This window comes from Oryzias latipes, chromosome 19 (genome assembly GCF_002234675.1).
Source record: "Oryzias latipes chromosome 19, ASM223467v1".
In the NCBI taxonomy this organism is placed as follows: domain Eukaryota; kingdom Metazoa; phylum Chordata; class Actinopteri; order Beloniformes; family Adrianichthyidae; genus Oryzias; species Oryzias latipes.
The window spans coordinates 6,485,414-6,499,964 of record NC_019877.2 but is presented as its reverse complement, the minus strand read 5'-3'; the positions used below and the strand labels follow the sequence as shown (position 1 = coordinate 6,499,964).

The 14,551-nt window shown below is 38.7% G+C and overlaps 1 protein-coding gene across 3 annotated transcripts in view; it reads left to right on the top strand.

The window, feature by feature from the left end:
* Positions 1–14,551, top strand: part of LOC101164350 (protocadherin-15) — a 231,738-nt gene that overhangs the window by 39,716 nt on the left and 177,471 nt on the right. For all 3 annotated transcript variants that reach the window (XM_020711888.2, XM_011487983.3, XM_020711887.2), the window contains exons 3-4: positions 6,232–6,246; positions 6,522–6,587. In XM_020711888.2, coding sequence (XP_020567547.1) covers positions 6,232–6,246; positions 6,522–6,587 — 81 coding nt within the window. The remainder of the gene's footprint in view (positions 1–6,231; positions 6,247–6,521; positions 6,588–14,551) is intronic.

Genomic DNA, 14,551 nt, shown 5'->3' with positions numbered 1-14,551 from the left:
CTAAAGCCTGCTTAGACAGTGTGGTGTTTGGCTGCAGCATGGTCACTCCGCTGCCTATGCTGCCTGCAGATGGTCAGACTTGGATCAGCGAGTACAGCAGTGTTAAAACACCCCATGTTTAAATGCAGAGGATATTTGCTAAATGCAAACAATGTGAAACTGAGTTCACAGCCTGTGGTATTCTTTCAAATTAAAGTCATTCTTCATGAGCTTGTATGCTTACCCCAACACTCTTCCTAGAGTTTCATCACAAAGCTGTCATTACATTGATTCATGCACCTCCTAAAGGCCAAAGACACTTCTTCTGTTATCATTTTCTTTAACAAAAATGTATGAGAAGAAGCCTCCAATGGATATGGCAAAGAGACAAAAGAGAAAGTTCTAACTGCACTTTAACTGTGGTCCCCAAAGTTTCTCAGGCTACGGACCAGTTTAATTCCAGATCATCTTTTCACTGACCGGTCTAAACATATCATTTTTTTTTTAACATTCCCTTAACTTTTGAGGGTAAAGTTTATCTTCATCCTCTGTAAAATATCAGCAGCTGGGTTAAACTTTATATGTTCACTAGATTTTGTGTAGGAACCAATTTAATGAGATAAAGATTTTTCCTTGACCCAGTTAAGGGAAACTAAAAACAAAGCTACGGAGCTAAAACCAAAAAAAAATCGGACACCAACTTCAGTCTCATCCGACTTCTAAGGTGTGATGTATGAGGACATAAGAAAAAAACAGTCTCTAGAAGTGAATCTATCGTTCGGGCAACTTTATTACAACATCAGACGGCCGGATGCTGCATTTTATTTATTTGTTTGTTGGATAACTTATTATGTATTTATTTATGTGTTTGTCAGTTGTTTATTTCTGTAGTCCTTTACCTTTTTACTTATTTACTTTCTATTTTATTGTTTTTAACGGAAAATTAAAAAAAATTCAAATAGGGTTTTGGAAGTTTTACAATGTATCGATTATTTATTTATGTTTGTTTGTTTTAATGGTATGTGGGAGTAAGTGTCACAATATATCCATTTTTGGAGTTTTTGGACTCCAGGTTTTGTTGAACGCAGCTTTGAAAGGCTGAAAGGCTCATCTGTTTCCTCAATTGCTCTTTCCTGGGAAGACAAAATTTCTATACATCTTTTTATTTTATCTTTTTTTTCCTCTATCCTGGCTTGCTTGCGGGTTGTAAATTAGCAGTTGGAGCCAAAGTTACGTATGTATTTTTTCAACGTGTGATTGAGCGACTTAACATGCCTCAAGAATGAGTCGGATTAAGTGGGGAGAATCCAGTCGTTTTTCCAAAATTAAACTTCCTTCAGAATCGGATGATAAATAAAAACTACAAATGTACTATTTAAATTCAAATTCAAATTAATTTTATTTATATAGCACCTTTCATGACAGCAAAGACAGCTCAAGGTGCTGTACATAAAAACAAAATCAAATGCAATAAAATACAATAAGATACATTAAATTAGCCCCACACAATAAAATACACAAAGACAAACACTAGTGGAAAATAAATAAATAAAGATAAACCAGAGAAACCAGAAGGCGCCGTCTGCCCTGTCCTACTATTGGCAGGGGTGTCAGTATAAAACCCAAACACCCCAGCCAAGGGTGAGAAAACACTCGTAAACAGTCTAATAAAATAAATATGTATTAAAATATCATAAAAAGTATACAAGTAAAATTCTAGATTAAACAGATCTGTATATGATAAAATGTCATAAAATACAAGAATAAAAATTCTAGATTAAGCAATTCCATGAGACCGTACCGGTCCAGGGTCCGGGTTTGGGGATCACTGCATTATGGGATTTTTGAGGGGCGTCTTTATGCCAGACAAGCGTAACGTTAACCCCATGGCTTGTTCTCCTGACTTAGCCTTTATTTGTCGTAAAGTCTTCACCAAGAACTGATTAATTCCATAGAAAGGAGAGAGAAGGCTCCTGATTTAATCAAGCTCCTAACAACCTGGAAACCAAACTCATTCCATCTTTAGTTTGTCCAATTTTTTTTTTTAAATTAAGACTTAATTGAAAAGAAGCCTGGAAACTGTTTACATTTCTATCAATTAGACCATAAACGATGACAACCTGAGCTACGTGTTAGAAAGATTGAACTCTAATTGAAATCAGTTCATGTTCTATCTTAGTGCTAAAGAAGAGGACAAAGATGAAACCAGCCATGTTGTGGGAAGAGTGGAACTGAAAGAGGTAGAAATGGAGATACCCCCTGGAGAATGAATGGCTGGTTAGTAATGTATGAGGGGCATCAGCTTACTCTGAAGGATAAAAAAGCAGTCAAGCAGAGGATTCACATCTGTCATCTGCTGTTTAGAGAAACGCCAGTTGGTGGAGTCTGATGTAACTAGTGACCGTTGTTCCATGGCTGATGCATCCTTCTGTTCTCCAGATGAGATGGAGGCTGAGAAGATATTAATATGTATTCTGACTTTTCCTAATCACAGAGAAAAGTGTATCACTCAGGGAGCTTGCAATCCACGAATGTGGTGAAAGGTTGCTGTAGCTTCATTGGGACTTTTTGATTTGGTAAAAGGAAAAGCTATTGCATCAAATTCTTAAAAAATATACAGTTAAAAAACATTTCAGGCATATTAAAACAATGATTTTTACACTAAAAAATCTAAATTTTCATTCATCATAATTTCATCAAACTCTTGCCATGATTGATTTATTGTTGACAATCTTTGAGAAATTCACCCAGATATAAGAATTTTCCATTTTTTTTCCTCCACTACAATATTTCAAGTTCTAAAAACCCATCTCAACAGATGTATGAAACTATCCGTTAAACACTTTTAGTGGAGCATCAGATTCCTCCCACATCCCCATGTGCACAACAGTGGCTGTGACGGGGTCAGCTAGTGTCCATGCAACAGCTCATGAGCTGATGAAGGAGAGACATTTTCATTGTTCTTTTCCACTCTTATTTCTTTGCCCAGTTCACTTTGTTTCAAAAATGTTTAACCAAAAGATGATTGCAGTGCACTTTACAGTTTTCTTTTAATAGAAAGAAAACAACGTTTTTGTTATATTGTTGCATGCTGTACTCTAGTATTATGTAAAGACAAATCAAAATCAGCAAATCTGTTTTAAACAGGTCATAGAACTAAAAAAGATTAAAGTTCAAGCGTTTGATGCCCACAGTGAAAAAAAGGGGGGGAAAAACATCATTAAAATGTAAAAAAAAAGAAAAATATATGAGCAAAAAAAATGCTAACTGTACAGTATTGAAATATAAATGTTATTTATATTGTAATTATAAAACCAGCAGTTGTTTCTTAATAAAATGAGTTGTTAAAGTGGGAAGTCCTAAGCAAAGTGCAAGTGTCCAAAACAGTTTGCAGTCAAACCAGGGGGAATTCATTGTTCAGCAGTCATCTTGCTGAAGGAAAAAAGGCATTTTTTTGGAGTCTGGAGGAGCCATTTTTCAGACTCCTATACCTCTGACCTGAGAGGAAAATTGTGAACAGTTCATGTTGAGGGTGGGTGGAGTCCTGCAGAATGGAGGCAGCACTTTTGTGGACTCTGCCGTGATAAATGGCCTGGCAAGAGGGCAGTGAAGTCATGGTGACCCAGCTGTCTTCACCACACTGCAGACATTCAGGGTCCATTACAGTCGCGCTGCTGTACCACAGAGTAATGCAGTTGATCAGGATGCTCTCACCCGTGCAACTTCAGAAGATGCTGAGGACCCTTGGTGGAATTCCCAACCTCCTTGCCTCCTCAGAAAAACAGTTGTTGTGTTTTCTTGAGTGGTGTTGAAAGTCTTCACCTATGTGGACCCCGAGCTACTTAAATCCCACTCTGACCATCTTTTCATCTATTGTAAAAGCATTCCCAGTGGTCTTTTAATTATGATTATGCCTTTTTGTGTTAGCAAAAATCAAGTACCTGTGTTTTCTGCAGAGCAACAGTAGTTCATTCAGAATTCGCCTCTGAATTGTGGGGATGGTGTAAGCCCACCTTCAATTCCCATCATTCATCTCCTACTGGCTTGCAGGCCCCTCACAACCTAACATTACAGGTGCAACAAAAAATGGCAAGTAACATCAGACCTATCCAGTCATAGAGTTTTGAGCCTCATGCCAGCTCAGACAAGGAAAACCAAGACATTTATGCATCTATTTGTCTTTAAGTAAATGCATCAGAATAGAGCGGAGCAGGGAGGTTGTGTCCTTCCAAGTTTGTACGTAAAAACTACAAGCTTTTACAAACGTCTGCTCCTGATTCACAATAATTTGAATAAAGAAAAATAGTCAGAAATGCAATTTTTAGCTTAATTTTTTAGAAATGTCATCCATGGTGAGAAAAAGTCCAAAAAAGCAGGTTAAAAATAATAAAAAAGACAGTTTTCAATCGGAATGCATCTTTTAAGCTTTCACTGTGTCAGAGCAAAGGGTGTGTGTCTGTGTCAGGGTTCAACAAAGTGGATTTGATTTGGACGCCATCAGTGTCTGCACACACTGTTTAGCTGTTAACTATTGGAACTCACTTTGTTTTTGTCACTTGTTGTTCCCAGTGTTTCTGTGTACTTCCTGGTTCCTTAGGAGCACTTCCTGAATGCAGGAAGTCCAGTGGACCCACCTGTTGTTTTGGTTTCCATTGACACGCCTGTTTGGGATTCAAAATGTTTCCTTTTTGTTTTATATGTTCCTTTGGAAATTGTTGTTTTTTGGGAGACATATTTTTGTTTAAGAATGTGTTTGAGTTTGATTGGTAATTGGGTTGGTTTGGTGAAGGGGTGGAGCCAACAACCTATAAAAGAGGACCTCTTTTTAAGATGGAGGGCCTCTCCTTTGTTGTATGGCTTCCATGGCGCTGCACAGTGGGCTACATTCCTCTCATACTGTCAAATTGTTCCCAAGTTAAATCTTTTTTTTGCCTGAAAAAAGACTTAAAGAAGAAAACCTTGACTTTTTGGTGTGGACGGCGGTTTGCTCTTCTGACACTCAGCCTCTCCACTTCAAGTTCCTGGATGAACAGTGGTCGATGAAGTCTCCTCTCTCTCCTCATGTCCACGATCAATCAATCTAACCTCCTTAAATCTTTGTCAGCATTTTTCGAAAGGCTGTTGCATATCTTAATTAGCTTAATTAGTAAAAGTTATTTATAAAAGACAACAAAAGTCGTTTTTTTAGAAAAGTTCCCCATAATGATTTTCAACATGATTTTTCTTTCTTTTTTTTTCTTTTTTAAATGTTACAGATTATTTCTGAGGTCAGTAGAATAGTCCAGTAATGTATGATGGAGATGATAAGTGAATGAGGCAGAGGAAGATAGACAGAAAGGGGAATCATTGTTCCATGAAGTCCATTTTCTACGTGAGCAGATATCCATCTTCCATTTTTCCGCTGGGATTTTCCCGCCCATCCCCAGGAGCTGTACTGTAATGTAAGCCCGTCTGTTAAACGCTGGTGGACTTGTTTTTCCGTGTCCCAGCAGGGCAAAGGCAGACAAGCTCTTGAATGTCTGCAGTGATTCTTCTGAACTGAAGCCTTTTTAGCCTCCCCTTTCTGCGTGAAGGCTTATTTGTCTCCTCATTGAAAAAGGCAACAGTGAGGTTACAGTAAAAGCTCTGAGTTTTATGAATGAGAGCACAAATACCATCCTGAAAAAAAAAAGATTTCAAAGCCTCGTAACTGTTTTCCGGCATGTTTGTCACAAATTGTATATATTTCTTTGCCCTACTCCGATCTTTAGGCCACTACGTACATTTTGTACATTTTTCATTTATAAAATGTCGGTCTTTCGTGATACATGCATGATATACAGAATTCATGTGTTCCTTGCGTTCGTCGATTTGCACAGATGTCCCCTGAGGGTTTCATCCAATGGGTCTTTACTTGAAATCAGTTTTGAGCCGTTCAAAATTGTTGAGTGGTTGAGAATTACGCATTATTTGTACGTAGTTGCGTAGCTTTTTTTACGCATATACAGCGCAATGATCATACATGGTTCATGTTCTACGTTGATTTACGTGTTCTTTGCGTGATTTATTTGTACATTTGTGGTTTTAACGTGGTTAATCTGTAAACATTCATGTAAAGACCACAACGTTTCTCACTTTTTTATTGCGCAGATGAAAATGTACGTAGCGGCCGTGAAACACTGCCTTTTAATTGATATTTCTCCTCTGCTTTTTCTTCCTCGATTACTGTCTTTTCCCCCTTTCTTCCATGGTGGCCTTGCTGTTTGACCACAGATTGGCAATATGAGGGTAAGAATGATCTCTTTCTTCCTGCTAAAGGTGTGCAGTCTCTGCGTGGCTGCATTAACCCCTGCTGACCGAGCAGAGCATCTTGTATTGGGTTAGGTATAAAGAAAAAAAACGACGATTTGCACCGAGTTGTTACAGCTTCTTAATTCATTTTATCTTTTACATGGACTGAGATCAAAATTTAACTTTAACTTTTTTTGCAACTATTGGCTTTTGTACTGATATGTAAAAAAAATGTATCAAACTAAAATAATGTTTTCTTTTCTTTTTTCCAGAATGTAAACTCTCTCGATCGGGTCCTCCTGCAACCATCGTGGCCATAGATGAAGAAAGTCCAAATGGTAACGTGTTCAGCCTTTTGTCTCACTCAAGAATCAAACCTTATAATTACACTGAGAGGGACATTTTTCACATATTTATTTATCCACAGTTATTTTATTTTTTCCTCATTTAAACTTCTCTGACCTTTCTGCCACATGCATCTCTGCTGCTGGATGCGTGGGTTAATCCCAGTTGATCTCACTGTGATGGTGGTCTTACGGCATGGGGGGTTTAGGCTTTGTCCTTGTCCGTCTCTCAGGGATTTTGGTCTGAAAAGGCTCGGTACTCTCATCAGAAAGGGTCCAGGCACTGTGGGTAGTGGGTCAGGGCTGGATGATAGTTTTGGTTTGCTTGGCTTTGTAGGTCTGTGCCTGGGTGGGTGTTTTTGTTCCATGGACTCTCGCTGCTTTGTTGCCTCTGTGTGGCGTTTTCTCTTATCTGGTTCCTTCACTGCCTTTCATGGGATCAAACATGTAGGTGCTGTGCATCCCACCTTCTTTATTCATGAGATTTGGTGATGGCCCATCGGACCACAGCAGATGCTCATACTAATTCGGCTACTAACACTCTTAAAAAACCATCAATGCTGTTTATTCTGATGTTTTATCTTCCTTGAGATTTCTATTGAAGTGATATTTTCTGATTTTTGTTTTTTTCAGTCAGTTGCATAAGAATAAAGTCTGAATTGAAGTACAATACCTACAGCAATGAGGCTTTGGAGTTCTCTGCCTCTTCTACCCTGGTCAGGGATGCGCCTGACAAATTCATGAAAAAAAACTGCAATTTTTTTCAAAACGGCAGCATCTCTGTTTGTTTTATCTCCATAGCAACCATTTAATTGTTTGGTCGCCTGGGAGTGATGAACAAGTCTATGTATATTTTAGAGAAATCGGCGTAAGTAAATTTTTACATGTCCTTTGCAACAGAGATTTTTTTGATAATTATGCCCACATTTCTAATATGGTCACAATATATGTTATTTTGTTACGTTTAGCTTGAACTAGGATTCTTGAGGAGGGAGGGAATGCCCACTGTGATGTCATCATTTGAGGGGGATTATTCATTATGCATAAAAAAAATGTAAAACATAAAAAATTAAAAAATCAACCTAACTCTGACTATATCGAGTAAAGGGCAGCAACAGAAAATGAACTCCCGCAATGCACCTTCCCCATAAAATCCACACAATGGGTGAGTTGATTAGAATATTTTTTGCACTATTTTTGGTGATTTCTTTTCTCCAGAAGTACAATATAATTTTATTTAAAAAGTCAGACAAACTGTTTCGTGAAAAAGCAAAGTATTGACATCTGGTTAGTTGGGTTATGGTTACATGTTGCCTCAATTTATAAAAGTGAAATGTATAAATTGTTCTTTGTAATCCTTTTGGATCACAACACTATTTGCTCATTTTTACCCTTTTGGTATTATTTCACCTCTCAAAAAAGGCTGGCATGATTCTGTAGTATCATGGATCTCAGCGGCTGCATGTTTCATACATCACCTGTTGTCCTTCCAGCCTCTTTCATTACCTCGGGTGGCTAGAAATGGGATGATAAGATGGGGCTAATGAAATACTGTGTGGAGGTTAATTTGTTATAAGAGCTCATTTTGATTTTGTCCCAACTTCAAGTGGTTGAAGAAGTACTTGAGGCTCATCAAAACTGACATGGAAGCATCTCCCACATGCTTACCATCGATTTCATGTTTTTAAATGTAGGCCAAAAAAATGAGAAAGATAAATGGGATTTTTTTTTTCTCTTTTTGTGGGTACAGGATAATAAATTACCAAGCAGATATTTTTCTATTACATAATAATGTAATTATGTCGTTCTGAACATATGGTGTTCAGTGAGCTGTTCAGATTAGTGACATTTATTACCACCAAACTTGAGAGGAAGACGCTTTAGCTGCAGCATCCTGATCACCTCCCGTGAGTGATTTGTTGGAATGTCCAGCTTTTGTTTCAAGGTTCCTTCTGCTCATGTTTAATACCCAAACCTCATCTACCTTAAATGCGTTTTTTAGCACATACATTCATTTCATGCTCCTTTTAGCCCAACTGTCTTTTTTTTTCGCAACAAAAAGACAGACAGACAGACGGCACAGAAAGGCAAAGCAGTAAAAGAGGTAACTGCTATCACTATACTATTCTATTTTGTCTAGGGCTGTAACAAGTATCCAAATACTCAGATATTTTCAACTAAAAATATGAATATGGATATTTGGGACGTCCGAGATCATGGATACTAGATTTTTATTGCTCTAAAATGAAGATTTATGTTAGATTTTTAGCACTTTCCCCCCCCTTTTTTTGTTGAATGCTTGAAAAAATACAATACAAAACTGTAACATTACAAAAGTACAATGCAAAACGTATAATACAACTCAAATGCATGTTTAAGATACAGTAATTCTTAACTACTGTTAAAAATGGAAACATAACTAGTAATATTTAAAAAGATATATTTAGAAAGATAAGAAACAAAGATGGATTGTTTGCCCTGCTTTTCTTTTCTTTTTCTCTGGGAGCCTGTCAGATTTTTTTTTTTACACCCAAACAAGATCAAAAAGTTCCTGTGTCGCTTTCATAGCTTAGAGAACGCAGATCTCAGCGAATTGCAGCTGCTGCTGGATTGGCGTTCCACTTGGACACAGCTTAGCCGATAATCAGTGAGGTTGGTTTTATCTTTGAGCCTAGATTTCAGATCCTCCGACGCTGCCTGTAGACCTGTTGTGTCTTAGATGACATTAATGTCAGCAAAGCAATCTCCTTAGCCATCGTTTGTCAGAGAACATCCTGCTTAGCTTTAAGGCTGTTAATAAGCTGACTGCTTCTTCTTGAGCTCTTGTTAGCAAACACTTGTGACTTTACCCAGCTGTGGAAATGAGGTCTCGATCTTGAGAAACCTTCATTTGTTCTAAATATTTCTTTAGCAGCACCACCTTGTTGTGCACATCTGTTGTGTTCTTGTGCGTCAAGATTCTTCGAAAACTATCTGCAGGCTTTTTCAACCTCTCAAGATCCTGCTTATGTTTTTTTTTTGTCCTAATTAATAAATCTAGCTTCAAAGCCACTGTCACACTGGTCAGTGCGGGTTATGCATTTAGCCTACAGTGTTCACACTGGACAACCAGTCTTTTGCTACTGCTTACCAAGCAATGACGCCACCTAAAGATGGAAAAGGTTTGGTGTAAAATTGTCTTCGCGGTGGATTCCAAATCGTACTCCCGGCTTTTACTTTCACAGATAAATTACGAAATATGAAGGACTTTGTGTTGCATAATTCCAGCTGGTTTTAAAAAAAATGCAACTATTAAATTCTTCTTCGTGATCGATTTGCAAAATCCGAGTTTCTGATTGGTCAAAATTCAACCTGCCTTAACTTGTGAGGCACATTCAATTTGTATGCAGAGCCCAAAAATAATCCTATAAATGTGTGTAGCTACATGTGAATGTGAGTGTTTTGAATGCAGGAGCCCAAAACGTGTATTTACACGCGCTTACATAGACTTTTCATTGGAAGTGGTCGCCTGAACGCACGTTGCTGAGGGCGGTGTGAACGCAGCTTAATGGGGTTAACGGTGTTTTTTTGCCAATTTTCTCCAATTCTCGACCAATTTTCTTCCAGGAATGTGACTATTGTTGGTATATGACCTCAGATGTCCTACCTCCTGGAAGAGGAACCAGTTTAGGGATGTCCAATTCCAGGCCTTGAGGGCCGGTGTGTCTGCATGATTTCCAGATATCAAAGCCCTACTCATGACTGATTACCTGGTTCAGGTGCGTCCAGCCAATTAGAAAATGCCAGAGCAGGTTATGTTGGAACACTTGCAGGACTGCGACCCCTGAGGCTTGGAGTTGCCCGTCCCTGAGCCAGATTCTTGATGCTAGATTCACAGTCTGCATATTTAAAGTGTTGCGGGAAAAAGATGAAATCCGGGCTCATTATCGCCTTTACATTTCCTCCGCCAAACCCACAAAGATTGTGAAAGAATCAGGAAAAAGAACAGCTTCTCTGGGGCACATTCAGAAAATCTTTTCAGTGCTTCTAACACTTTTTTTTTTCTTTTTTACGTATTTCCTCTAACTGTTCCTGTTTTTGTGCCACCTTCAGCGGCTTTTCAAAATGGCAGGGCCGACTGTTCCATCTGTTACCATTTCTGTTCTACACATTAATTAAGCTGTTCCTGCAGATGCCTCGGAAATGAGGAACACATTTATGAGCTGGGGAGAAGAGTTAGAGAGCCTCCAAAGAGACAGGAATGTTTCAGTGGGCTCCAGTTAGGGTTGCCAGATCTGCTTTGAAAAAATCAGCTTAAATACAGAATAAATTCTGCTCAGGTTAATCCAATTAAAAAATTAAAAAATAACCAAAATACACAGAAACCAACATTTGAACTGCAAGACTTCAGATAAATGAATTAAATGTATGAAAATGAATTAAAAAAGTCAATTAACTGCATATAAGCAGAGAAAATAAACCAAAAAAAGTTATTTTGTTTGGTTGTTTAGATTTTAAATTGAATTACAATTTCAAAAAAATTACAAAATGACAACCAAGATCCCAAATTTGTTTTGAAACAATAATGACATTTGCCTTCTGAGGAGAAGTAAATGAACGGGGTTTAGATTTTTCCTAATTCAGGGTAACTTATTTTTAAATACCTTCTCTTGAAAAATGTTCTTTCAACTGTCTAAGTTTTAAAGAAGGTTTGGTCCCCGCCTTGGGGGGTCCCCGCCCCATCTGTCAAAGTGTTCTCAAGCAAGACGCTGAACCCCACATTGCTCCTACTGCAATGCACATCACTGGTTATAGGACTGTGACTGTAAATAGCTTTGGGCTTTCAAAGAAGTTAGTAAAGCATTCAAATTTAGTTCGAATTTTAAAAATATGACAAAAGTAACTTTTTTTTTCCACCCTTACGACTTAAAAGGAAGCTTAATTAGGTGAAAAACAGCCCAATTTCCACCACTGGCACTGACATGCAACTACTGCCGACCACTACATTCGGAGACAGTTTATTCCAGTGCACTGGTTCCACAAATCATAATTAGAGATTTTCTTTTCTTCCTATTTTGGTGATTGCCACAGTGAAAAAAAAAAAAAAGGAACACATTTTCTGATGGATCTGTGATCAAACGAGTTCTTGAACCAACATCATGCTGGATACAAGTCCACTGTCCTCTGCCTCAAAGGAAGAGGATGCTTGGCCCTAAAAGATATTTTAGAATCTTATGATCATTAACTAGAACCCTAAAGGTTTCTGGACCAGCTTCAAAACATGAAGGTCATGGGGTCAAATCCGGTATTTAATGTTAATACTCAAAAGAGATTCAAAAATTTCGCTGAGATTGCGTGGATCCCTCCATGCAACACACTTTCATCAAAGTTTGTGTTTCCGTATAGCATCAGCCCGCAATGAAAATAAACAGCCCACATGCCTTTTAACTTCATAACTGTTTTAGTGAGTTGATCTCACAGAAACATAGCTTTGTTGTTCTGTCACAGACGAAGACGACGTTTAAAAGCTGTAAGTAGGAGAACTATGTGATCTAAGATTAATCAAAGCTAATATTTGCAAAGCTGTGCAGAAGGAGGCGCACACATAAATGTCAGGTCTCCTGCTGCTTTGATGTTTACCCAACTGTAGTGATGGGTAAGCCGTGATGCTGTCAATAATTTTGCTGTCACAGGAAAACTGCCTCATACCAGCTCAGTAGAAGAGTGTCTGCCCTGACACTAGGAAGCCACAGGTTCAAGTCCACGATCGGGTCACACCGACAATTGTAAAGATGAGTTCCAATGCCTCCCTGCTTGACATTAAGCAATACAGTAACGATGGATTAGGGATCAAACCACCAAATGGTTTCTGAGCTCACCTCACCTGGCCCCCCCTCCAGGGGATGAAACAAATGTGAAGATGAAATTTTGCACACCAGGTGTGGGACGGCTGATGGGACTTCAACTTTTTGAAAACTCACTCTGATGAAAATTGTGCTTTTAACATTTTCTTGTAGCATTTTTCTTATGAGGGAGGACATTTATAACAGAAATTAAGATCAAAGTCACTTTTCTGGTTATTTCTTTATTCAAGTTGTTGTAAATCAGGAGCGGATGAAAAAGTGCCGTTGGAAAAATCTTGTAGCCGTGACGTAGAACCTACAACGGCAAGCCACAAGCTACCTGCTCCTCCATTCTGATGCGTCCACAAAGATTAGATCTTTGTTTTCCAGAACTCCAACATTGCTCGCCATTTTTGTTTCACCAGAAATGTTAGGTTGGGGTTGTGAGGGCCTCTAAGCTACTGGGAGTGCATGTAAACAGATGGATGATGGGAAGTAGGGGGAGGTTCACTTGGTGGTCAGCTCAGAGGTGAATTTCAAATAACTTATATTATTTATTTTATTTTATTTTTTTGGCAAAAATAGAATAACAATTTTAAAAAGCCACTGAGAAAACTTTGAAAATAGATCAAAAGATGATTGGAGTCTGACTTTAAAGCCAAAAAATCTGGGGTCCTTTGACTCTAAATGATCCATCCCAGCCAATTAAATTGTTTTTGGGAAAGCAGAGCAACTTGTTTTTTTTAGCAGCAACTTATTTGGGTATTTTCTGGGCGACAGCAGATCCAGTCAGTAATAATTCCTTCTTGCAAGTCCTGCCATTTTATGTCACAATACAAAAAAAAAAACTCAAGGTGGGAAAGAGCAATAACTTTGAACAAGCCACTGAACAATGAAAGGAATATTAACATTCTCTCAGTTGTCAGCAGGCACCTTATCTTACTTCTTGCAGTCTCTTTTTCTGGAGAGCTGCCTGCATGTCATTATGAAAATCACTTCTGCAGGAAAGGTTTGCTGCCCAATGTGCTACCACTTCCAAATGCAAATACAGAAGGTCAGAACTGCTAGAAATATATTCTCATTTTCGGTCAGGGAAAAAAAAAAGACTTAAAAATCCAAGCAAATCATTTTGTTTTTAAACGCATCGTGCTTGTCTGTTGGCAAATAATGATAAAAACTGACCTCGGATGGAGATGATTTTCAGACAAAAAACTTTAATTGGAGGGCAATTGTTTTAAACAAAATTGGAACACAACGTTCCTGAAATGCTGCAGGATCCACACAGCACCCAAACCTCACATTCAATTTCAATTCAATTCAATTTTATTTGTATAGCCTAAAATCACAACAACAGTCGTCTCGATGGGCTTCGAAGTGAAACATGAATTCAAAAGGATCGTGAATAAAAAGAGTGCAATAGTAAAATACTAAAATGAACTAACAAACTGACTAAGCTATACTGGCATCCCTGCCCTTAGACCCCCCTTCGCGGTAAGGAAAAACTCCCAAAAAACCGGATTCCGGAAAAACGAGGAAACCTCAGGGGTGCCCACATGAAGGAGGGATCCTCCCCCAGGATGGACAGGCGATTTACCAGAACTCAAAGAGAAGAATTTACTTATCTAAATCTACAACTACATATTTAAAAGTCCAGCAGACGAGCTTCATCCAGCCGTGGTTGGGGGGACAGTCAAAGGCGCGAGTCGAGCCGGAGACAGGAACCACAGCCAGGTGTAGGAGCAGGAGCAGAGGCGAGGTACTCGGTCAGGTACAGAGCAGAGACGAGCCAGAGGCAGGATCCACAGCCAGGTGTAGGAGCGGGAGCAAAGGCGAGGTAAACGGTCAGGAACTGGAGCACGGATGAGCCAACTGGAGTCTGGACGCACTCCCACTCCCCAGGAGTGGAGAGGAAAAGAGGGACAATACATGAATCGCACTGTACCAAACAGAGGCATGGAGAACTAAATGATGAATAATAATCAAGAATAGAGGAGAGAAGGAGGGTAGAAGTAGATGAGAAAAGAGGACAGAACCCCAGTGCACCATAGTTACCCCAGCTTCAACTTCTAGCAGCCTTTTAAAAGAAATAGTTATTAAGTTTAATTTAAACAAATTAACATTAAGTTAAATAATCTC